The sequence below is a fragment of the Melampsora larici-populina genome, assembly GCF_000204055.1.
Source record: "Melampsora larici-populina 98AG31 unplaced genomic scaffold MELLAscaffold_59, whole genome shotgun sequence".
Lineage (NCBI taxonomy): Eukaryota > Fungi > Basidiomycota > Pucciniomycetes > Pucciniales > Melampsoraceae > Melampsora > Melampsora laricis-populina.
Window position 1 is genome coordinate 69898 of NW_006768823.1, and position 23472 is coordinate 93369.

General features: G+C 45.0%; 4 protein-coding genes across 4 annotated transcripts; 2 read left to right on the forward strand and 2 right to left on the reverse strand.

The window, feature by feature from the left end:
- Nucleotides 1-6095: 6095 nt before the first annotated feature.
- On the reverse strand, nucleotides 6096-6742 carry MELLADRAFT_67846 (uncharacterized protein; the record flags this gene model as incomplete). Its single annotated transcript, XM_007416352.1, has 2 exons — nucleotides 6096-6472; nucleotides 6694-6742. The coding sequence occupies 2 exons, from the start codon at nucleotides 6740-6742 to the stop codon at nucleotides 6096-6098; spliced, it is 426 nt and encodes a 141-aa protein (XP_007416414.1).
- Nucleotides 6743-7548: 806 nt separating this feature from the next.
- MELLADRAFT_67847 (uncharacterized protein) lies at nucleotides 7549-8045 on the reverse strand (the record flags this gene model as incomplete). Its single annotated transcript, XM_007416351.1, has 2 exons — nucleotides 7549-7839; nucleotides 7890-8045. The coding sequence occupies 2 exons, from the start codon at nucleotides 8043-8045 to the stop codon at nucleotides 7549-7551; spliced, it is 447 nt and encodes a 148-aa protein (XP_007416413.1).
- Nucleotides 8046-8344: 299 nt separating this feature from the next.
- On the forward strand, nucleotides 8345-9009 carry MELLADRAFT_57606 (uncharacterized protein; the record flags this gene model as incomplete). Its single annotated transcript, XM_007416275.1, has 3 exons — nucleotides 8345-8707; nucleotides 8771-8841; nucleotides 8930-9009. The coding sequence occupies 2 exons, from the start codon at nucleotides 8445-8447 to the stop codon at nucleotides 8793-8795; spliced, it is 288 nt and encodes a 95-aa protein (XP_007416337.1).
- Nucleotides 9010-17688: 8679 nt separating this feature from the next.
- On the forward strand, nucleotides 17689-20198 carry MELLADRAFT_118048 (uncharacterized protein; the record flags this gene model as incomplete). Its single annotated transcript, XM_007416276.1, has 9 exons — nucleotides 17689-17979; nucleotides 18045-18140; nucleotides 18254-18421; nucleotides 18560-18653; nucleotides 18769-18821; nucleotides 18905-18936; nucleotides 19010-19205; nucleotides 19279-19552; nucleotides 19987-20198. The coding sequence occupies 7 exons, from the start codon at nucleotides 18399-18401 to the stop codon at nucleotides 20017-20019; spliced, it is 705 nt and encodes a 234-aa protein (XP_007416338.1).
- Nucleotides 20199-23472: the final 3274 nt, after the last annotated feature.

Sequence of the window (23472 nt, forward strand, 5' to 3'; positions counted from 1 at the left end):
TATAGCTGCTTATAGATTCAGCATAATCTAGGTCATTGATCAGCTTTTGAAGGACAATCTTGCCAGAGTACATGCAAAAAATTAACGGCCTTGTAAGAATGGTAAGCCACATGGTTACTTCCACCAGTTGACAATCACACCTTCGGAATGGGCTCAAGTACAAAACATTAATGCAGAACTGAAGGTATGTAATATTTTCAAATATTTGAATCAAACCCAGTTTGTATCTTGCATCCTATTGACTTTTCCAACATGTTTTTATGTGGTTTATTGATGCCGCAAAGCTAATGGAAGGGAGGAAACCCGCTGGATGCATGGTAATCCTTGAATACATTGAATTGTGTCAGACGTTGCAAGATCAATTAGATTCTCTCAACAAGTCCGACACCTTATACCCAATGTTGGCTGCAATGGTGCAAAAGACACAGGTGTATCTAGATGAAGCTCTTTCTTGTAATGCTTTAGTCATGGCAACTATGTTGCATCCGGCTTTTTGACTTTGATTCTTCCACTTTCTTTGATAAAACATCATCTACCTCAATCCAAGCTAAAGCAACTTTTAATTCTCAATTCAAGACCAATCAACTGAAAACTTCACACAAGCAACAAGGAAAGCAATGTGAATCATCAACCAGTCAACAAGGTCTAAGCTCAAAAGCATCAATTTTCAAACTTTATAGTGATGATGGCAAGGATATGGGTGATGATAACCAGCTTACTGATTATATATGTGGTTGTGATCATATGAAAGAAAGTGATTATGATATTTCGGATCCCAACTCTGTTAAGAGCGTCTTTGTAGGGTTCTGGTGATAGGATTGGAGTTCTCAATCTGCAGTTCTTATCAGACCGGCTCAACGCCCTTCATAACGTGTCATTTGTCAAGGGGTAGTATGTCACTCAATACAGGTGACACAGGTGTCTCAATCTGTGACATGTGATCTGTAAGTGTCACGAGTTCACTTCATAACACTCTGCCCTTCACTGGTAGACAGGTCCATTCCTCCCCATCTCTCTTGTATGATTATCAACAGCATGTGGATTACTGATGACATGTGCTTATCAGGCAAATTGCAACCAATATCTTGTGGTTGCAGCAATGGCCAAGGATTACTTGGCCTGCTCAGGTTCTTCTGGTGAACTTGAAAGGATGTTTTCAACAGCAGCCAATGTCTGTGTTGCAAGTAGGGGCAGGATGTTAGTTATCTAAAGTGAAAGGCAGGTATCCTGTCAGCTTTGGCTAGCTGAGGGATTACCTCTAGTAAAAGGCTTTAGAAAGCTAATGGAGGCTTTTAACATAGCTGAGCACAAGGAGTTTTTAAGGAATTGCAATTTGTCACAAAGGAAAAAGTAGTGTGGTTTGAATGTTTGTTTTCTATGCCTATTTTCCTTATCTATCTATATGACTATGCCACTTATGTTTGTATTCCAGCTCCCTTTCTTTTGATATGGCCCCTTTTTAAATGTGAAGTAAATTGTTTTTTTGGAAAAATAAGTCTTTGTGAGCCTTTGCAGCACACTGGAAAGCTGTAGTGTTGTTTCAGAACGCTGGGCTGCTGGTGGGCGCTCCAGAGTGGAGCGCTTGATTGCTGTGCAGCGCCTTGGAACACACCAACCAGAAGTTGCGCTGCAGGATGTGAGAATTCCTTGCAGCAGATCCTAGCTGCGCTTGAGCTGCCACGCCTAAAGCGCAAAAAAGCGCAACTGGCCCATTTTTGACCCAATCATCTAAAATGTCTCAACAGCTGTTACCCGCCACTGGTTCTCAAATCAAACCAAGTTCACCTACCTCTACCTCTTCTCATAATCTTTGCCATTGTCAAAATTTGGCTCTTCCATCCCCCGGCTTTGTTTTTCAATCTCCTGATTCTTGCCGCACTTTAGTTAATCCTACCAATCACTCTCAACAGCCTCCTGGATCAAATTCCAACCAATCTATGTCAGCCTTAGCATTGGAGTTGGAGGAGTCCAAATCCAATCAATCTGATCATTCTGACCAGTCAGATGATTCAGTAAAATTGGGAATGAATGACTGGCGTGGGGATTGATTATGTCAAGATTGGATGTGTAACCAAGAAAGTAGAGGCCCATGAAACATGAGAGAAAAAGATGTAGACAAAATTGAGGGTATAGGGACAGGATCAGAGAGCAGGCAGGACTGGAAGTAAAGGGTTGGTAACTGGATTTGATAGGATAGGAGAGGAAGTATGGCCAGGTCAGTAATTTTGTGGAAGGTAGCAACTGTTGTCAGGAAAATTGATTCAAGTACAAGATTTCCCTGTAATTTCATGTCAGACACTTCATCAAGATGAAAAAGACACTATAAAGAGCTGTATCAAGAAATGGTCATAACTAGTCAATATGAAGAATCCTCTTTCACTCAAGCATATCCAGTCAGTGGTTTCCCAATCTTCTTGTTCACGTGATGACAGGTTGTTTTTGGCTATGCTAGGCATTGGATTTGGAGGTCTCCACAGATTGGCAAGATGACAATTCCAGATTCAGTTCTCCTTTTTGAAGCCAAAAAAGTTATTTTACAATCATCACTTAAATTTTCAGTTTGCAAGAAATTTATTCAGTACCATCTTCCTTTTTCAAAATTTGACTCTACTCTCATCAGTGCACCTATCATTATTCAATCTAACACGCGACCACATGTCCTGTTGTCCTACTCACAGTGCCCATGGAGAAGGCCCCCGACGTTGGGGGCCCTTCAATCCCTCGCAAAAGAGTCGCAAAAACGCTCGCATTTGTCTTGCAATTGCCAGACAAAGGGACAGGAATTGATGAATTCCAGTAAGACTGGACCATGTTAGTCTTCAAGACCTTTCTGACATCTGGGTGGTTAGTGATTCCGGTGATGTTGGGTACGGAACTTTGGAAGGCTGAGGCTATACCAGACAGGTAAGCTTCTATGGTTCTAGGGGAGACGGGGTTGCCTGTTTGGTGGCTAATGTGTTGGCATGAGACAGATATAAAGGCAGAGAGTGAAGACACAGGGGGTACTGGATGATACTTTTCTTTGGCGCAGAACAATACAAATGAGATGATGGCTGATCAGTATTTGGATTTTGTGGATGATGCTAGTGCTTGGTCAGCATCTGACGCGGCGATTGCCTTTAGAAGCTCTTTTCAGGAGGGGAATGACATATCTGTTGTGGTCAGAGGGGAAACCTCCTTCAGGGAGTTCTTTAAATGCGTCTAGAGGGTTGACAATTGTGCACGGCATCTCTTCATAGATGGTGTCTATGACGCCACGTGAAAGGGCGTCTGCATAAATATCCTTCTTGCCGGGTAAATGGCATACCCGTACGTCAACTTTTGCTTGTATAATCTTGTAGATAAGCGATTGAAATAGGTCGCGGACTTTCTCTACCGGACGGTGTGAGAGAAATAAATCACACATGTTGGAAGAATCCGAGCAGATAAGGATTTTCCTGGCCCCTCTCTTGATCCCTATAAGGATCCCGTGGCCGGTTGCTGCTAGCTCAGCCCAATATATATCTCGGGAAGGGAGAGACAACTGAACGTGAAATCCTTCAGCGGTGTTTGGGAGCCATACTCCTATCCCGGTGTTGCAAGCGTCAGCTGTACATGTAAATTTGGTGTCATTGATCATGGCCCACACGCAGGATTCTAGGAACAGGTTCCCATCTGAGGCTTCCAGGTGGTCTGCTAGCCAGTTGAGGTTGTGTTGTATAGACTTATTGTTGATTAAAGATTTATATGTCTTGCCTGCGATCTTCTCCCAAGAGGACTGTAGCGCCCACCTCCCCATCGGAAACAAGTTAATACCCCATGACACCCATCCCAAAAGTGATTGCCATTCTCTCAAAGTCTTTGTTTTCATTTGAGTGAACAATCACAAGGCAAGGACTTGAAATGAGTTCAAGCGGACTGAATGTCGACGCTGATGAGTGATGATACCTGGACAGAACAGGTACGTTGAGTTCTGGATGAACTTGAAATGGTAGGATGAAGGGCGGAAGGAATCACGCCTTACCTGGACAGAACAGGTATGTTGAGTTCTGGATGAACTCGAAATGGTAGGATGAAGGGCGGAAGGAATCACACCTTACCTGGACAGAACAGGTACGTTGAGTTCTGGATGAACTCGAAATGGTAGGATGAAGGGCGGAAGGAATCACGCCTTACCTGCAAAAGAGCAGGACAAACGACAGTGGTAGGAAGGTCTCAAGCTTCAGTTTCCACGTGATCTATTTCACACACACACATAAACTAGTGATGAAAGATAGACAAAACTAGAAGACTAAATAATAGAATGAAGAATAGACAATCACCTGGACAGAACAGGTACGTTGAGTTCTGGATGAACTCGAAATGATAGGATGAAGGGCGGAAGGAATCACACCTTACCTGCAAAAGAGCAGGATAATTGACATTGGTAGGAAGGCTGTCGATAGAGGTGAGTACAGTCCAGGTAATAAAACACACACAGATATTAGAGTAAGAGAAAAGAAAATGCTTACTCTCAAGCTTCAGTTTCCACGTGATGATCGAAGGAAACTGGAGCTCGAGAGAGAGCAGGTATAAATGAAAATTTCTGGTCACACAAAATTTTGGGAACTCATCCCAAAGAGGAAAAGATAAAACACACAAACACAAGTAGTTGAGACAGATACGGATTTGGACAAGAATGAACAAGGATGAAAATGAAGAATAGCTACATTGAGATTTGTGGTACTGATTCATTCTAAGCCACCTGAAACACTACACATATTCCAACATGCTCCTTCTTCTCCTACCCTAGTCTTGAATTATCAGCAGCTCATTCCTGAATCACACCTACCAAGTACTTTACTGTTCTTCTACGTGATGAACTTGACATTCCATCCCAACTACACAACAACAGGACTAGGTCGGACTTCTTGGTTTTGGGGAGGGTGAATAACATGGATTCCGCTTTCACCAAGTGTCCAATGATTTCCAACTCCTCTCCTGAGGAGGTCTAATAGGAGGAGGAGTTTGCTCTGATCGAGAGGGATTTCGTGTCCTTTGAAGGTGACTAGAGAGCTCGCCGGACACACTCCCCATGTGTCGTCCATGAGGTTATTGATGTGGGTGATGCCTAGTCGTGTCCTCGCTATCCATAAGACGAGTGAGAAAAAGGAGGCCCACAGCTTTGGAAACGCGGCTGAACCAAAATTTGTGCATTTGTCAATGTGGAACGTATTCCCGATCCGTACGACTTGCCTCATCTGCCACGCCAGTGCCATTGCCAAAATCCTATATGCATTCTGCACGTCTGATTTTCACAACAAGAGTTTGATACCTTTCTTTTTCATCGCTACCATATAAGGAGCAAAAGATATCAGAGAGTCAAAGGATACTTTGATTTTTTCTTTTATGATTGAATCATTGAGTGAGGGTGGCCCGTAGCTCATTTCAGTGCACACTCTCATCTTTGTAGTACCCTTCTTCTCTACCAAGAGCAGAGGTGAGACTTTCATCCCCGGTAATAACGTGAAAACCCCTCGGAATATCTTCCTGCGGCCACTTCTTTGGCTCTCGCCGATTCTAGAAGTGTTGGGTGGTTAGAACACATGCTGTGGTTCTTCACGTACACCGTCTTCTGGGATGGGACCTTGCTCATCGGCCAGAAACCCTGCTTGAGTCCTAATATGACAGACTTCACAAACGGCTGCTTTGGATGGTCCACTAGCAGGAATTCAAACATCTTGGCGTCTATAGGCCATTCTATCGAGAAGAGGTCTTTGTATTGGGACAGCGCATATTTTGCGCAGGGGTTGTCTTGTAGAGGTGGAGGAGGGTCTAGTGGGAGGGCTGATAGGCTTGAGTCGATAGCGTTTGAGTACCCTACCGCTCCTGTCCAATCCCACTCGTAACCTCTCTTGAACTTCCGTATTCCGAACTCTTTGCTTGTTAGTTCTCTTGCTACCCATTCCTTTGTGTACTTGTCTATGTCATTCGCGACCGTTGGATCTGGCCTGTCTCTAAGCTGCATGAGTGATGCACTTATGAGACTTGTAGCAGTTCAGGTAGTCGCACATTCCGTGAATCCTGCTGCATTTGTCGTCTTGGCACTTGACGAGGTTCCACCCGCCGCATAGTTGTTAGTTTCTCGGCAGGTTCCTCATGTTTTTGACTTTACCTGCCCATGGGTGTTCAGGTTTTGGCTTTCTGTAAGACGTGACTCTTGGTGGATGTGCTTTGGTCGTACTAGAGGAAGCAACTCCATTTGAGTTGGACATGTGGTGTGAGTCGCGAGACGACTTCTTATCTGCCAGCGCAAGATGCTTGAGGTGGGATAACTTGTCGCTCGCGAAATCTGTGAACGACAGGTGTCTTCTTGTGGCAAAAGCTTGGCGTAATGCAATGTTGTAAGGAATGACATCTTGCCAGTTGCCCTGTTGTTGAATCATATCGAATGACATATGGGGTTTGAGCTGGTCAGTCTCTGTTGTGAAACCCTTCCCGATATTTGGGATGTCTTGGTGTATAGGTATGGTATGGGTATAAAATAGAGTATATGGACTAACCCTTTCTCGGAAAGTCCGCTCCATGATTCGGAGATGCTTGTGGTATTTTCTAAACAAATCCTCTGCAGTCCTGTAACAAGAACCAGAAAGCAGTATCATGGAAAACTTCAGTCAACAACCATCTCCTGCAGTATTTCTCATGCTGTATGTGCTTTATAAGTTATAGACTTACGAAAGCCAGACTGAGAGTTTTGACCAGATAGAACACTGCGTCTCTCCATTCTGTTGCCTCATTGAATGGCTTTGGTTTGATTTTTGATGCAGGGTTGGTGTCTTTTGATCTTGACGCCAAACTGAAATTTAGCGTGACTGGTCCTGTGTTGATCTTCTCCAAGTCGATAAACTTGTATTGAAGTAGATCTTGAACAAGCACATCTGGGAAGTGGTGTGATTTTCCTGAATACCACGCGAAGTGAAACACTGCATCGAACAGGATGTTGTCTCTGTATTCTTTGATCCGTTTGTTGATTCCAAGTCAAACTTAACAAAGTCCCTCGCCAAAGGCCCGAGGCTGAAGCGAGGGACTTACGCCTAATGTCCAGATTTTCGCGTGAGATCTGCCGGGGCATTTGCCCAAAATCTATGATCTCTCTTGCTGAGAAATCACACCAATCAAGTTCCCTCAACCTCCTTATGAAATACGAGCGCATGACTGGCGAGAAACTTTCTGCGCTGGCAAAACTCTCATAACTCAAGCGGCTCTCAAGATATCACAATTTCTTCATTTGGGGCGCACACGGGGCCGTACGCCTCTTCAACGATTTTACATGCTGCGCGTCACAAACGAAATAATCTGACCAAATTCTTTAAGATCAAAATGTAGTTCAAGGGTCTTAATGACAATGTATTATCCTTGCCCCTGCTACGTGAGGATAGGCACATTAGTATGGATTTTGAGTCCTGCAGCAATATATGAGCTTACGCGAGCTTGTCCTCATATGATTTGGCATCACCGATATTGCACGTTGATCTCAAGCTGATCCGCCTGGGCAACCAAAAATACCAACAGGAATGCAGTCAGCGATGACTATCGGGATTCATTTAGAGTGCCAGGAATGCTTGCCTCAGTCTGCATGAAGTCACGCCATATAAGTCTTTCATGGCCTGCGTCATAAATTTGATCGCGGATCATGCCGAGTAGGTGGAAGACTGACCGACCACAGTCGAAAGCATCGCCGCGCCACGTGAGTTGATGAGGCCAAAGCACACGATGCTGTCGGTTGAGCAAGACGTAAAGAAAGTCAAACACGTTTGTGTTCAGACTTGGATATAGCGGAGGATGTTGAGGGCTTTCCCAAGAGGTGACAACGGCGCTGTCCTGTGCGCGACATGCCAATCAGGACGAACTGCTGCGATATATTGTCGAACCGTCAGGCCTTCTTGATGGATCATGGCGGTTATTTTGGCATAGGATACTTCACGCTCCTCCTCGCTGTCGGGAATGACAACGTCATCGCGTTCACGTCTGTTGAAATCGATCTCGATATCATCGAACTGACCGGTTTGTACAATTGTTTCATCCATAGTAATATTGAGATTAATACAAGGGGGATTCGACGTGTGGATGATATGAAGAGAAGGAGTAAATATGAGGTGATGAGGTGAGATAGATACATCAAATCTCCCGGCGTCTCCGTAGCATGAAACCAAAGGAACTTATAGCTCCTTCATGGTGTGACAAGTGTCACAACAAGGAGCTCGGCTACCACCGAATCCATCCCAGGCTCTGGGGTTCATTTGCTAGTGAATCACGGCCAGGGTTTATATTGTTCAAGGTTTCAGGGGGCTCATGCCGTCTCACAAAAAACTGCTTCGACATTTTTGTAGACTGAAAGTACATCTATTGACTGCTGAATTATATTATTACATCCACTTCATCACAACATAACCCGTCAAAGAATTATACATTTGCTTCTTTATACCATGGCAATTGCTCATACTATTCCTAGCCCTACAAAGATGCCTGATACCGTTGTTCGGACTTTGAAGATTTGTGACTACATGAAAGAGCTAGACTTCTCACCGAAAGAATTTATGGTCACGTTCTTTTCGGGTCAATACGAGGCGCTCAATGTGAAAAGGCGCCTAATGAAAACTGGCCTCGGTATCAAAAGTACTTGGTCAATTCTCAATAACCTAAGAAAATTGACATCGTCCACCGAAGAAGGGCAAGCGGATTGGGAGGTCTTGATTTTAGAGCAGGTCAGTTATCGTATCATGTACGTTCAAAGTCATAGGTAGACACTTACACGCTCGGTGACTGTCTGTGACTAGGCATCCCACATTGTCAATGCCCAGGAAGTGGCACATGGACATTTCCCTGCCGGCGCGTATGTTAGTTCAAACAAAATCACCCCCAACTTTTTCAGCGAGAGTGCGGAAGCCCATCGAGAAAAACAAGTACGCACGGGGATGCCATTTCTTTACAGTCTGATACATAACAAGATTGGTGTTGCAATGAAGGTCAAAGACACAATGAAGTACGGTGACGATGAAGACTCCGTGGATTTGGCACTATCTTCCTCCGAGGCGGCCACCTTGTCCGAAGACCTGCAGATCGATGGGGCTCTAGACGAGACTACAGTGTTATCACTTGAGAACCTGGTGTATGTCAAAACCACACCAGCAGACCATGCAGCCCACAAGTTAGCCACGGTGAGTACTTTATGTATATGAAACTTTCTGTTGCCTTGCTAAGAACATACGACATAGGTTCCAATCATGGTGTGCTCAATGATAGCGGCCACGTGCAATCGCCGCAGCAATGCAATCCCAATGGCCAATGGACTGGTGGCATTTGCTGGAGGTGTTTCTTGTCGAGTCAACGAATGGCTCAACTCTTTGGGGATCTCGTGTTCAAGAGGAAGCACCCTGCGAGCTATGGATCACCTACGCAAGATACAAGAAAATCGTATGTTTCAGCTGTTCAAGACTCCCCATCAAATAATGCCTTTATTGTGCTATGACAACATCGACATACACTTAAGAATCCATAACACACGCATCGACACGTCGTCTCGCCTCTTCCACGGGACCTGGGGTTTCTTCAACGTAATTCGCGCAAGCATGCAGGTTGATTGCACCAAAGAGGCCGTCGGCCTTGCGGCGTTCTTGGATTCGATGGCTGTAGCGGATCGAAAAAGTGTGGACATATCACTTTTTGCTCCTAGCCCGTCAGAGGTCCAGCATTGGCGATTGGTAATTAAAGCTCAACTGGCCAAGGCACTCAAAGAGTACACCAAAAGCATTCCAGGTGCGCCGGAGGCAAAGAAGTTAGGATTGATGAAGACTCGCCCTCCACCGGTCGACTTGGTTGCCATGCATAAGCCAAACGTCCATTTCCTACGAATGATGGACGCCCCCGACTCTTCAGCAGAGGGCGTTTCCCGGGTGCTAGATCAAATCAAAAGCCAAATTGGTTTGGATGACAAAACTTACGCTGAGAGGCTTTTGGTCGCAGGCGGTGACGTCGGTTCAAATCTGCTACTGGAGAGCTTGCGGGTAAAGCGATTTCCCCCAATCGATTCAATTGAAGGATTCGAATGGGTGCTGTCAGTCTTTGGCGGTGCTCATACGACGTGGAATTTCGCCAAATCCTTGTGGACCTTGCATTGGGGGAAGTCGGATGATAAGGATAACACCGGCGCGTGGCGATCGTCATTTGCTTTGGGTGGCGATTATAAGAAACCTCCTGCGTCACAAGATTTTAATTATATCATGCGTGCCATGCAACAACTTCACAAAGCGAACCTAGTCTTTATCATCAAGTAAGTAGTTTGCTTCAGCCCCAATGAAAATATAGTACATGGTACTCACATTTGGCAAATCGGAACAGACAGGTAATCAAATCCAACAAGGAACTCGACTTGACAAAAGTCAAAGACTGTGACACACTGTTAGAAAAGGTTTGGAATCAGTTTTTTCGTCATTCTGCAATTGAGGAAGCAAGAGTCAGCAAGGACCATACACATTATAATTTTTTACTGCGGTTGCGAGACTTTGCCACCGTGGTAGAGGCCCAAGACGCGACTCGTGGGGGAGACATTGGCCGCCTCATGGCCATGTGGAAGCGATGGGCCATCATGGCCCAAGGTTTTCCAGGCCTGTCTCATTACGCCAGACATATACCTCGCCTGGTTATGCTTTTGCAGGAAGACTTACCGGAGAAATTGGCGCATGCTATTAAGCACTCGTTGCTCATCCCATTGAGTGAGCGCAAGGATCATTGGATGCCTATCGACGAGTTCCTGGAGGTGCATATTTTCTGGCTCAAACACCTGTACAATAACACTGTGAGTAATGTTTATAGACCCAAGTCAAAACTAAGAAAGTTGAAACTAAGAAATCTCGCGGGTCACTGACCTCTCCGTGTTGTAGGGTCATGGAACAGACATTGAGCGCCTCACATATCGGTTATCAAACAATATTCCACTGGTGAATTGTGATTTCTTTGCGATTTCATCTTAAACTAAACTAATCTGACATAACATCTCCCTTCTTAAACTAAACTAATCTGACATAACATTTCCCTGCATGGCGTGCAGTTACGTAAACTAATGCAGCTTCTGAAAGCGATGGCGGGCCACAAGATCATCTATCAGCCAAATATCAACGCCATCACCAAAGATTCAATGGCTGCTTTCCTGAAATATGCCAACGAGCATTTAGCCGACAAGACTGAAGCACGACAACCTCCCATGGTGGTCAACTGTCACCGTGCCGGCCTGACGAACCTGGTCCAGATGATCACGGCGGACAAAGATGCGGGTCAAGCATCCCGTTTTCGTTGGGGTGCTTCAAATGTGTTGTCGTCTTGGGATGATGAGGATGTGAACGAAGATTAGTTTCCGGGGTGCTAATGAAAAAATGAAGGGTAATGTAAGGAAGGTCAAACAAATAAAAGAAATGGCTTACAACATCTCTTGCTCGCTTGGTGCGTTCACTTGCCTCTGGCAAGACTTCAGCCGCACGCTTAGTAGTCTTTCTGCCACTTGTTGTTGCCAAACCGTCAGAAGTTTCTTGTTGTCGTGCCTTTGGCAGTCGCCGTTTTTGCAAGGGGGCAGTGGCTGTCTTGTCCTTCTTGAGAGCATCCGCCACTGCTTTTGCCTGAGCACGTTCCTCCCGCTCAGCGGCCTTTCGATCTTTTTCCAATTTGCGAGCCTCGTCTGCTGCCGCTTTGGCCTTAGCACGTTCCTCTTGCTCCGCTGCCTTTCGCGCTTTTTCGAGTTCGCGAGCCTTGGCTGCTGCTGCTTTTGCTACGGCACGTTCCTCTCGCTCAGCTGCCTTTCGCTCTTTCTCCAATTGGCGAGCCTCATCTGCTGCTGCTTTTGCTAAAGCGCGTTGTGCTCGCTCGGCTGCCTTTAGCTCCTTTTCGATGTCGCGAGCCTCATCTGCTGCAGCCTTTGCTAAAGCACGTTCCACTCGCTCGGCATCCTTTTGGACTTTGGCTAAATCGCGTGCCAGCTTGAGTGCTGCCTTTTCCGCATTGGTTCGTTCTTTGGATAACTCGGCTCCTTCCACCGATTGTGGGACTTTGGTTGGGCCTGGAGGCCGATAAGCGCGACGACGCCTCTCGGCAGCGTCCGCGAGGGCTTCTGTGGTGTCGAAGTCGTCTTTCCAGCTGAGTACCGCCGCCAACAAGGAGGTGAATTGGCCTGGGACAGATTCGCTAGCGAGCACAACGGCTAAATCCTCTGGTTCTCTTAGGAGGTCGACGTTCTTGGCGACTTCCCAAGCAAGATCATGACCAAAGTAGTCCTCTGGCCCTAAATCAGTCCATTCAGGGAATAATCTGTAGAAACACTCAGAGAACGAGCTTTTCACGCGGGTGACCAGAGTCTTCAAGAGCTGGTCTTCTAGAATAGGGTCGTTTTTAGATATACGCAACACTACAGGCCAAGGTGTTGTTGGAGGAATTGGAGGAGGCGGTGGGAGGTTTTCTACCAGCTGGGCAAGTTCATATTCATCCATAGTGAGGGCATCATCAAAGTTGTCGTGGGTCAGGGCGCTCTGAGCTAGCCAGAGCGCCTCGGCTTCCTCGGGCTCACAAGTCGAGCAATCGCAAAGGCGCATGTTTTCCTTCTTCTGCCGTGCCACCTCCGCAATCACCCGTGAGTCTTCTACGTCTAGAGGGATATAACCGTGGCTGTTATTAAGTGGTCAGCCGCGGTTGCAAACACCTGATTGTCCGAAAAGGAAATCTTTAACCACTTACGCTAGATCTACAGCCAAAGCAACACGCAGGCAGACCGGAGTAATGGCAAAAGCGTCCATCCGGTCATCGTCCGTCATGACAGTTGGAGTAGCAAAGTCGGAGATGGTGTTCTTTCCGTTGGTGCGGTTGTGTTCGACCAAAATTATGCCAAGGCCTCGACGGCCATCGCGCCCACAGCGGCCTGACATTTGGATAAAGTTACATGGGTCCTGACGCCCTAGGATGATGACACGACGCACCCGGTGCCAGTTTTGGCCCAAACCCAAAGCCAGAGTGCAGCATAGCACAGCCAGCGTACCGGCTATGTATGCTGCAACAGCGTCAAGTTTACCATTGGGCCCAGTCGTGGCGTGGTAGCGTCGTGCAAATTCTGAGCGTCCGTTCGCTGCTTTGTTAGGCTGCCCACGCGAGGTGCAGAGAGTTTGCAATACATCCAATGTATTATTTTGAGTGCCACAGTACACAAGAGTCGGAGGGATTTTCTCGTTGGGAATAATCGTATGATGAGTAAATATGCCTCGTAGTGACGCTTTCAGAGGTCGCTTGAAACTTTGACGTATGATGCGGATTTCAGGGCGTGTTAGCTCAGCTCGGTGAAATCGAACGTCGCGCTCGTCCAGTTTGAGGTTCTCCAAGATCGCTTGAATTGCCTGAGGTGTGCAAGTGGCAGTCATTAAAAGTAGAGGAACCTTGCTTGACGATAAAAACCGGCGAGCAAGGTCTCCATAAGATGGTCAAAATGCGCCTCCATCGTGAACGCGTACATGACTGGCCAGTCGTTTGGCTGCCCCGCTAGCGACCAAGCCCCACGAGTAGACCATGTGGGCCTCGTCTACCACAATAAGGACCAATCGAGCTTGAAATCGCGGATCCCGCCACATTTGGTCAAAGACGCTGCTAGTAAGGGCTACCTCCGGGCTCTGGATTGTCGCATCAGGACACTTATTGGTCAGCCTGAGGTGGCCTCGGTACCGAATAGGATGGCAGAACAAGGGCGTACCACGTAGACAAAAGGGCATTTCCCTTGCAATATTGACTGACACGTGTCCCAAGTGCAGTTCTCTGCAGTCAGATTTACCGAGCCAAGTTCCACCTTAGCTTTCTCAGCAACCTGTCACAAATCGAAGTCAATCAGCATCACAGTAAAACAGTTCTAGATAGTCTGATTTTATTTAACATGCCTGATCATCACCAAGTGAGTCCAACGGGTTGATACTCAAGATTATTGGAGCAAATTTCTCGGTGTCATGAGCGTGATAGAACATCTCAGGCACTCGACTCTTGCCAAATCCCGTCCCCGCCAGTAAAAACGTCGTTTTGTTATTGAGAACATCAACAAAAGATTCCACCTGCTGTGGCCTAGGCGCATATCCGTGCTGAGACTGAAACTGGTCGTGGGCGGCTTCACCTTGTTTAATCTCACTCGGATCTTTGTATTCTGCTTTGAGTTTTGGCCGAGCGGTGAGTGACGTAGCCCTGCGTGACTGCTGAAGCTGAGTTAATGCAGCCGCGTTGGCTGCCGAATGGCTTCGTCGTAGCATTGCAGTTCGTAAGGTTCGCAGTGCGTGAGGATTGACTTTCGAAAATAGGTGAAAATGGGTGGTACTTGCAAGTGTGTGTGGTGATATCGTGGACTTGGCGGATTTCGTGCTGATGTGCCAAACAACAGTTGGCCGGAAACTAATTGACAGTTTTGTTCGATTGATTTCAGGTATTGTTCCGTTTTGGCCAGTTTAGGACGCCGCAGTCGCGTACGGCCCCGTGTGCGCCCCAAATGAGGAAATTGTGATATCTTGAGAGCCGCTTGAGTTATGAGAGTTTTGCCAGCGCAGAAAGTTTCTCGCCAGTCATGCGCTCGTATTTCATAAGGAGGTTGAGGGAACTTGATTGGTGTGATTTCTCAGCAAGAGAGATCATAGATTTTGGGCAAATGCCCCGGCAGATCTCACGCGAAAATCTGGACATTAGGCGTAAGTCCCTCGCTTCAGCCTCGGGCCTTTGGCGAGGGACTTTGTTAAGTTTGATTCCAAGTGCTTCTTCTGACAACGGGTGTTCTTCAGGTTTCCTATTTTTGACAAATGACCACACGTGATTGTTCTTTGCTTTCTGGACTTGAGACGTTGAACTATTGCTTGATGAACTCCTTTCTCTTTCCTCTCTACTCCTCTTCTTCCTCCTTGCTCTCTCTTCTCCATTCCGACTACCGTCTTCTCTTTCTTCTTCTCTCTCCCCCTCACCTTGTCTCCTGTCACTTTCTTGCCTCTGTTGCTGATTTTGATTGTCTTCTGGTCCTTGTTCTTCATTCCTGTTTTCTTCTTCTGGTCTTTGTTGATTGAACAATAATGCCAAGTGTAGTAACAGCGTTGGTAAGATGTAAGGAGGGGTGTCTTTGATTGGAATGCTGGGGTCTGGTGGAAGACCTCCGATTGGGTAGCAATATCTGTTCGCTCTGAGATCCATTAGGGACTGGGCGAGGTTTCGACCGACAGAGGATTTAGCCACCTCAATAAGCGCATGAATCCCCTGGAAGTCGACCGAAGCGATTTATGCAAACAGGAGGTGTCAGGATTACTCCTACAAGCCCAAGAGACCCGACTGTCAGATGATTTCACCAAAACCAGAGCGAGAGCAACCTGTGAAAGGTATATCAGGCTATCCAGAAGCGTTCTGCCATAGGCTTTTGGCTGAGGTGGGGGGGGAAATTTTGAATAGACAGCTCGTCTTAGGGAGGGTCATGCCTGTGCGCCACCCTATTTTTTTTAGTGCCATAAAGCTTACTAAAAAAAATAAGGAAATTTCATATTGATTGAACAGTGGCTTAGCTGTTTGCAACTCGCTTTCAACTACGGTTGAATTGCAATTTTGCAGAGCTTCGCCCAGTCCCTATTGCCACCACTTCCGTAGCAAACATTGAGAAGTGTCTGTGAAATAACTCGTGTTCAAATGGTATCCACTTCGCGAATTCTGCTCTGAGGGTCGCCATGTCAAAATTGTGGCTCCTGCCTCCTGTATAATTATAGGCCTGTAGTAGTGTTTGTAAACCTTTTGTAACATCTCTATTGTGGTTTGCTAGATTTTCTGCCATAAACTCCTTTACGTTGAACTTTCTACTCTTGAACTACTTCTGGCTATAAGAGAAAAAAACACTACAAGTTTTGTTTGACGAGAAAAATTCAGTAAACACAGAGCTGAGGATGTTTCAGGTAACGGGAGATCTAGTGTTGGCGGAACTAGCAGTGAAGGGAAAATTTTCACGGAAACAGCAAAGAGCTTCAATATTTGATATCTGTGGAAATGTTGCTAGTTGTTGGATGCACTCAGAAGCTGGCTGGGATCTCTGACCCATCGTTTTCCTTAACCGACTGGGGTTTACGCCTGAGCTCCTTTGTCGACTTCTTTCCCACTAGGATTCTTCGGGTATGGCTGAGATTGTAATCGGGGGATCCTCAGTCCGTCGTTTTCATACCTGAATTCATCTTGCTGACTCCACTAAGTTAATAGAACACCAACCTCGAGCAAAATATGTGTTTTGGCTCCCTGGGTGAAAACATCATAAATCACTTTTTCAACAAATCACAAGTGTCAGAATCTTCTTAGCAAATCATGTCGAGAACATGCAGGTTGTCAATGATATGATCAATGAGATCATTTTGCATCTAATTGTGTGATCAAGTACATGATCTCGTTTTCGGGAACACAATTCAATGATTGAAGTAACTCATACTGCATGCTGTTCATCAAGCAAGTAAGCAAGAGGTATACAAAATGGTGAACACCCTCACACGAACTTCTTGTGACGCCAGTGAGCGCAGGTGCCTTGTGAAGTTGTGAGTCAGTCCTTTGAATCCGCTAGGGTACATCATCAAATCGTCCCCTCAGATAGACTCAAATTGAAACTGCGCACTTTGTGAGACAAGCTCAAAGTCAAAAGTAGAATTGAAAGCTTGGGGTTCATAATATTATCACGAAAGGGAAGCCGGATCGAATCTAAAAGTTTCCGGGAGGTCCGTAGCATGCGATGTAAGGAGAAGGACGAATCCTTGAAGCTGACCCCAGCCGATGGGGCACAGTTGTCCGCCCACTTACCTCTTGTACCGTGTGTGCTAGTGCAAGTGGGGGGAAATCCTTGGGATTAACAGAAGTTTGGAAGGGATCTGAACAGGCCCTTGATTAGGAAGGTCAAACTTGTCGATTTGAGACCCTTGTTAACCTCATCAATGATCACTCTGCCTTGGTCAGCGGCTGAAATCAAGTAACTCCGCATCCAGGTGAGCTCTTGGGGGGACGGTAGGAGCGGCGAATTCAAGGGATTCAACCTCTCAAGAACGGAATCAAAAGTGAGCCCAGAGAGCTGCTACTGAAGTCACACGAGATCAGCTTACAGAAGAATTGTCACCAGATTCGGACGGGGCGGATCAAGCACCGGTGGATCAAGGGGTGTTGTTTGCCACATTGCCTCCACACAGAGGAGGTGCGCTTAACTTTCTTGGGTGCTTCGTTAGGCTTTCTTTTGTTCCTTCATTATTTTAGTGAACCAGGTCACCCATATATGATAATGTAATACATTTGTACGTATCAGCAGCAGTCTCTTATCCGCCGCTGTAACACCGATGACGATCATTATTATACCTTCAGACCTTGTGTATCCAGCTGTGTATGTATCACCGGCTCTCTGCTCTGGCGTGGGTATACGTAACTGGTTTCTCGTCGTACTTGCATTATGTTGATGGGCTATATTGAAAATTGTACAAGCCAAATTACTCTTTGACTTCTCGTGTGCACTTTGTCCCCCGTGGTATGGATGAACAGAGTGTTCAGCGAGCTTGGCAAACCTACGTGCTCCTCGGGAATTATTAGTTTGCGTGACATTCCGAAATCAAACGGTAGAATTCTGTTTCGGTGTCATAAAATTCATCGTCTTGCAATGGCTGTCTATGATTTGAAGGCATTGATATTTGAAATCATAACTCTAACAAACCTCTTTGGCGTATTCGAGCAGTCTTTGGTTTCCTTCGTACAAGTCTCTGTTAACTATGCGCACTTTCCCCTCACGGGCCACACTACGAGTCATATAACCTGGTTGGATACTAAACGCATCTGCGTATCAAACTGACACCCCGACACCATAGTCCACCAAGTTTAGACCACATAAATCTCCCGCTCAGGATATCATGGTGGCACTGTTCAACTTATATTCAACCAGATCTATCTAGACACAGTCTCATCCACGGCGAATTTATTTGCGTACGCACTACCCACATAGCTTACACTTGATTATCCTCCCGACTTTGGTTGCCTCTCTTCCAAAGGGTGGGCGTCTTAGTTTTTCACTTCATCACTCCTACCTGACTAAGTTTGACAACTTACCAAGGGACCAGTTCTTCTCACAAACTCTATTGCATGAAGTTCGCCAGTCTCAAGCTCTCATTTGTTGCATCTGTTGCGCACCCGCCTGACACAATATCTTATTTGCCGCTCTTTTCATCTTCGCACGCGTTCCAAATTATAATTCCTTCAGCTTTTATCTCGGGACAGCCGTCGTCTGAACTTGTGCCATTCACGAACACAAAATAACGTAGGGAAACGGAACTCGCAAAACTATCAGGATCTTCTCTTTCGACATCTCAAGTTCGGAGCTTTGAGCATTCCATCACATCTCCATCATGCACCACCGTCGCTCTTGCCCGTACGTCTCCCTTTGTTTCATCTTTCATGATGCCTTGCGAGTTCTTTTAGCTCTTGGATTACTAACAGAATCATAACGCATTCTTCATTGAACTCACTTGATGATCTATCAAAACAAACCCTTTGGAAATTTAAACAGCTATCATGTACCACCACCCAAAAGATTCAATTCCGACTCGAAGGCCTGGATGGGCCCAGTGTTCGCAAATGAGAAGAATTCGGGCTGGAACAAGGTCTGTAATGTTCATTTTCTGACTGAGTTGCGAAGCCTGCTTGAAGTTATTAGTTTAAAGAAACTGACCAGTGTCTGCCATACCCATCTAATCACGCGGCCAACCAAAATTGAAGCTCAATGCTGTGAAAGCTTGTACCCGATGTAGAGATCGCCATGTGCGTTGCAGGTATGCACGCACTTCTTTGTGGTCTAGCTGAAGCTGGTAATCGCCATCTCATTATAATTGACACTTCATGGTCTTTGTAACAGTTTACGCACGAGTGGTGGTCCATGCAACCATTGTGAGTAAAACACCAGTTCACGAAAGCAACCGAACTCTTAGAGGCGTACTGATGCAGCTTTCAATCACTTTAGGTCGAAAGAGAAAAGAAGTATGCGTCGTGCTTGGATGGGAAATGCAACCAGACGATCCGGCCAATGTCATCTACAAGCCTGTCCTGCCTCCTCCGATGATACCGAGTGCTACCCCAATCGAACCATCGAATCATGCAGTATCCTATTCAACACCTATTAATGCCGAAGAGCTAGCGGGGCGACTGGAAAAGCTAAGGTATCTTTATGACTGTTTTCGGAAGTTAAAAGTCCCACTTTCTATGCTGACAATCATCCCGACCTGAATACAGCCCCCGAGCTCTTGCCTTGCTTTGGCCATGGGGTCCAGATGACCGCGACCCCTTCTATCCAAGTGGCCCTCAATTTGGGGACGATTATCATGAGCATTGCTCGGAAGACTGTCCGAATCGAAATCGGATAGCAGGGAATACAGCACATTATTCATATTCACCTACAATTCAATCACCTTCACTCTTACGGACATCTGGTGCCAGTCCGGCGGCTACCACATCTAGTTACATTTATTTACCCTCCTCACCACAATGGGAAATGGTCGAAGATAATGTAGAAGTCTTTGGATCACAGGAGCAACAACTTAACAGGAAGTCAGATCGAATGAGCCTGAATTTCATTCTCACAGATGAATCGCCTTCTCTTTCTTCAATTCGCCGTCGTAGCCATCCTTATCTAGGCCCACTGAATTCGATGTCAGGCTGGTCAAATATCAAACCACGTCTTCCATCATTAAGGCAAGCATTGGGAGCAGACTTTCAAAGTCATGTCCTGATGAATACTCAATGACCTCTTCTTTCGTGCATATGGTCAATGTAAAAAGCGCTTTGATGTATGATGAATTCGAATCATTTTGCAGTTTTGCAGTTTGCTTTCCAATCCTGTCGGTTTTTAAATCTTACATTAGATCAGATTTATCTTTCTTTGTTGCTTTGCAATCGTTATTCTCGTCATTTCATCGTGATTTACATGTATTCTTAAAATAGCTATTACCAGTCGCATATCTATACACTACATAAGATTTCTTTTCTGCACAAAACACTACTCACTTACTGCTATCATAGAAGAAATTCATTGAATAATTTTCCAAACTCATTGGTTGTTGACTACAATTTTTTAATTTAATCGACCTTGGCATAGTATGGGGATTGGCGCTTCCTTGCATGGGTGAAATTCAAATGTCCAGACTTCAAAAGTGATACCGGTGCAAATAGAGATATTTTCATTCTGAAAAGTTGGAATTCAGGACATAATTTTTGAGGTGGAATCAATTCTTGAAAAATTGTATCACTCATGATGCTATCCGCATTTCCTTAAATCAGAACTTGCAAGGATTTGATAGAATACGTTTCCAGGATCTCATATCTATCTTCTGATCAGCCCACAGCACTTCAATTCGGAGCCTACGGTTTCAATCACCCTTTTTGAGAGTGATAAAGTGCAGGAACCAGAGTTATGTCACTTGCAGCAAGCAAAAAGGTTTAAAAGGTACAACCAGAGTACACAACACTGGTGCTACAAAGATTTTCAGTTGATAAAAGCTGTAAAGTATGAGAAGACTGTTAACATTCCAAAATTTTGTCGAGTGATATGGAGCATGAGTTTGGGTAAGAGTTTCGATGGAGAGGTGAAGATGAGTTGTCATATGAGGTTTCTTGTCACACTGTAAGATAAAAGCGACGTGGAAGTTTGCAGACTAAGTCTGTACCAAGTCAAAAGATCACATATATTTTGATATCTCCATCTCAGCATGAGGATTTCTCGCTATCACAAGGCCTGGATCATTGTGTTTGCCATACACAACTCATGTATTGCCTATGTGGTCCACCACACAAGTATCATACAATATCAATATCCAGGAACAGCAAGACCAGTGAGGATAAATTATTTGTATATGTAACATCTGTGACTGCACATCCACAGTGCTGAAAAATATTCATAAGGTGCTAGAACCTCTCAAGATAGGAATGAAATTATTGAAATCCAAAAGCAGGGTCTGAAATTAGTTTTAGGGAATGCTTGAAATTGCTCAATTACAAATATATTTTAAAGGAATCTGAGGACCTCTAGAGGTGCCCACTATTTCTGATATCATAAGTTGATGCCTACAAATTGTCAGAAGGTTGGTTTACTGGTTATGAGAAAACATCTTTCTTTTGTGCACAGAATATGCCTACAATGTTGTTTTTGGCTCTTCATGAGCAGTCTTTTTTCTCTCTTTTTGTTGTTTTAAATCCATAACAACAGACATAACATACTTTTGTACCTGGTCTCACAGCTCACAGTTTTCCTATGAGACCCAAGCTTAAATTGAAGCACTTTTTTGTTCTGCTTCTACCTTTTTAAGTCTTGATCAGACTTGAAAAGTATGCTTGGGGGACCTAAAATCCTGCTCATTCCTTTTACTCAGCCCCCACAAATGAAACTTGTGACAAGTGTTTATTGAGATATAAAGACAATAGCAAACACCCATCCGAGCACCATCACTACCATTCTGCTTTTGTCATAGTATCTAACTTTCATTTCTCTTTCTCTTCATTACTATATATGTTTTATCATTGTCCCAAAGCAGCGCATGAGAGAAACAAACCAGACCTAATGTTGTTAACCTATGTATCGAGAAGCAGCTCATATAAAAGGCCCTTTGTTTGCGTGCCACAGTTGTTTCCTCACTCAAACATTATCGTGTCTTCTTCTTTGCTACCTTCCGACAGGTGCACATTCTCTCTCATCACTCCCTAGTGATTTTAGCCTTAGCGCTCATAGATATCACTAACTTGTGATTCTTTACCAGTCACCTGGCCATTCCTGTTTTATTAGTGTTTTGAGCATATGTTTTATCATTTAATATCCAGAGCTTCACCTGATTGATGCCTCATTAAGCTCCATAAATATCATATGACTAGTATTCACACTTATTGAAGTACAGAAAGTTTCATTCTTCCTCTCCATATTTCATGTGCTCTGTTTTTGGAATTTTCATGTGCTGCCTTTTGGGATCTGTATTCTCTTAATTCCATTTGAGAGTTTGTAACTTACATTCATCTTCATCTGTGTTTATGCTCTCTGACTTGCAGTTTGAACAATCAATAATTATTCTATTGCTTGCTTACTCCACATGCTCTCAATATAAGCTGCTCCAACATACTTTTTCACAAAGTCATCTGTCTTCCTTGGGGGACTGAGATCTGGATCAGCCAGACAAGGGAGCAAAGGACAGATGGAAAGAACATCTTTCTTGACCAGTCAATTTTGTTTTTTTTGTTGTAACACAAACATAACTTGTTATCCTTAGTAATAGCAAACAATGTTTCTTGGATTGTTAAAAAATATAAATGATATTTGCCAACAATGCCTGAAGCGTCCTGCCGCAAAAAGCGGAAGGGGAGCGGCAGGGAGCGGGATGCTCCACCCGCGCTTCTCCGGGTTAGGTGTAGCGGGTTTTTTCGCCCCACCCGCGCTTCCCGGGATTTTTTTTCGATGTCGGGGAGCGCAGAATTAGCGGGGCGTAAGTATGATGTCGCCCCGCTGTACCCTGCAGCCTGTCAGATCTCGCATGTAGCGGGTTGCAGATATCAGGCAATCCCTTTCAGATCTCACCTATCCTTTCTGACCAATATCTTTCCAACCGATTCCTTTACACCATACAATTACTTTCAGGCATCCGCAGATATCTGATACCTGGCGAGATCTTTGAAAGGAAGTCTGATTCCCGCCACGATTGAAACTTTGTCTCATAAAGATTACCGCCCACCACCAATTAAAGTATGTGCCTTTCAACATCCTTCTTTGTTTTACTCATTCTTGCCTCCAGTCACTGACTCGCAAATTATCTTACCTCACTATCAGATCTGACTATTAGATTACTTTGAGACTCAACCTGACACCAGCGCTGTTCACGGTGGGGCTGGCTGTCTTGAATTGGGGTCATGGGTTACTTGATGACGCTGAAGAATCTTTCAATCTTGGATTTCACTTATAAGGTATGTTGTCTCTTGTTCAATTTCATCTCCAGTCTTGCCAATTTTCCTGTCTCGAAAATTTTGCTTAGATACTACTGAAACATTTCATATATTTTATATATTTACTTTTGTTTTAGACTTTCCAACCAACCAAATCTTCTATTCATTCACCAAACATCTCAATCAAGTGTCCTCCAAAGTCTTTGCTTGCTCCTCCTTCGTCTGCTAGTATTTCTCCCCCTAGTACTGGTCCAACTCTTTGTCCAAGAACCCCTACCCGACCTAAACCTGGTTTCATTGCTCTATTGCCTGATCTACAACTTTCTTCTCTTCGCCCGTCTCCTGGACTTGAACCTACCAACTCTGACCACACAGAAGATAATTACGTAGCTTCTAGTGGTCAATCTGACACCAGCGATGGCATTGGTAGTCAAGAAGTGATTGAGATTGATTCTGACAATGGCAGCTTACCGGATGCTACCTTACCGGATCCTTCCGACAAAAAGAAGA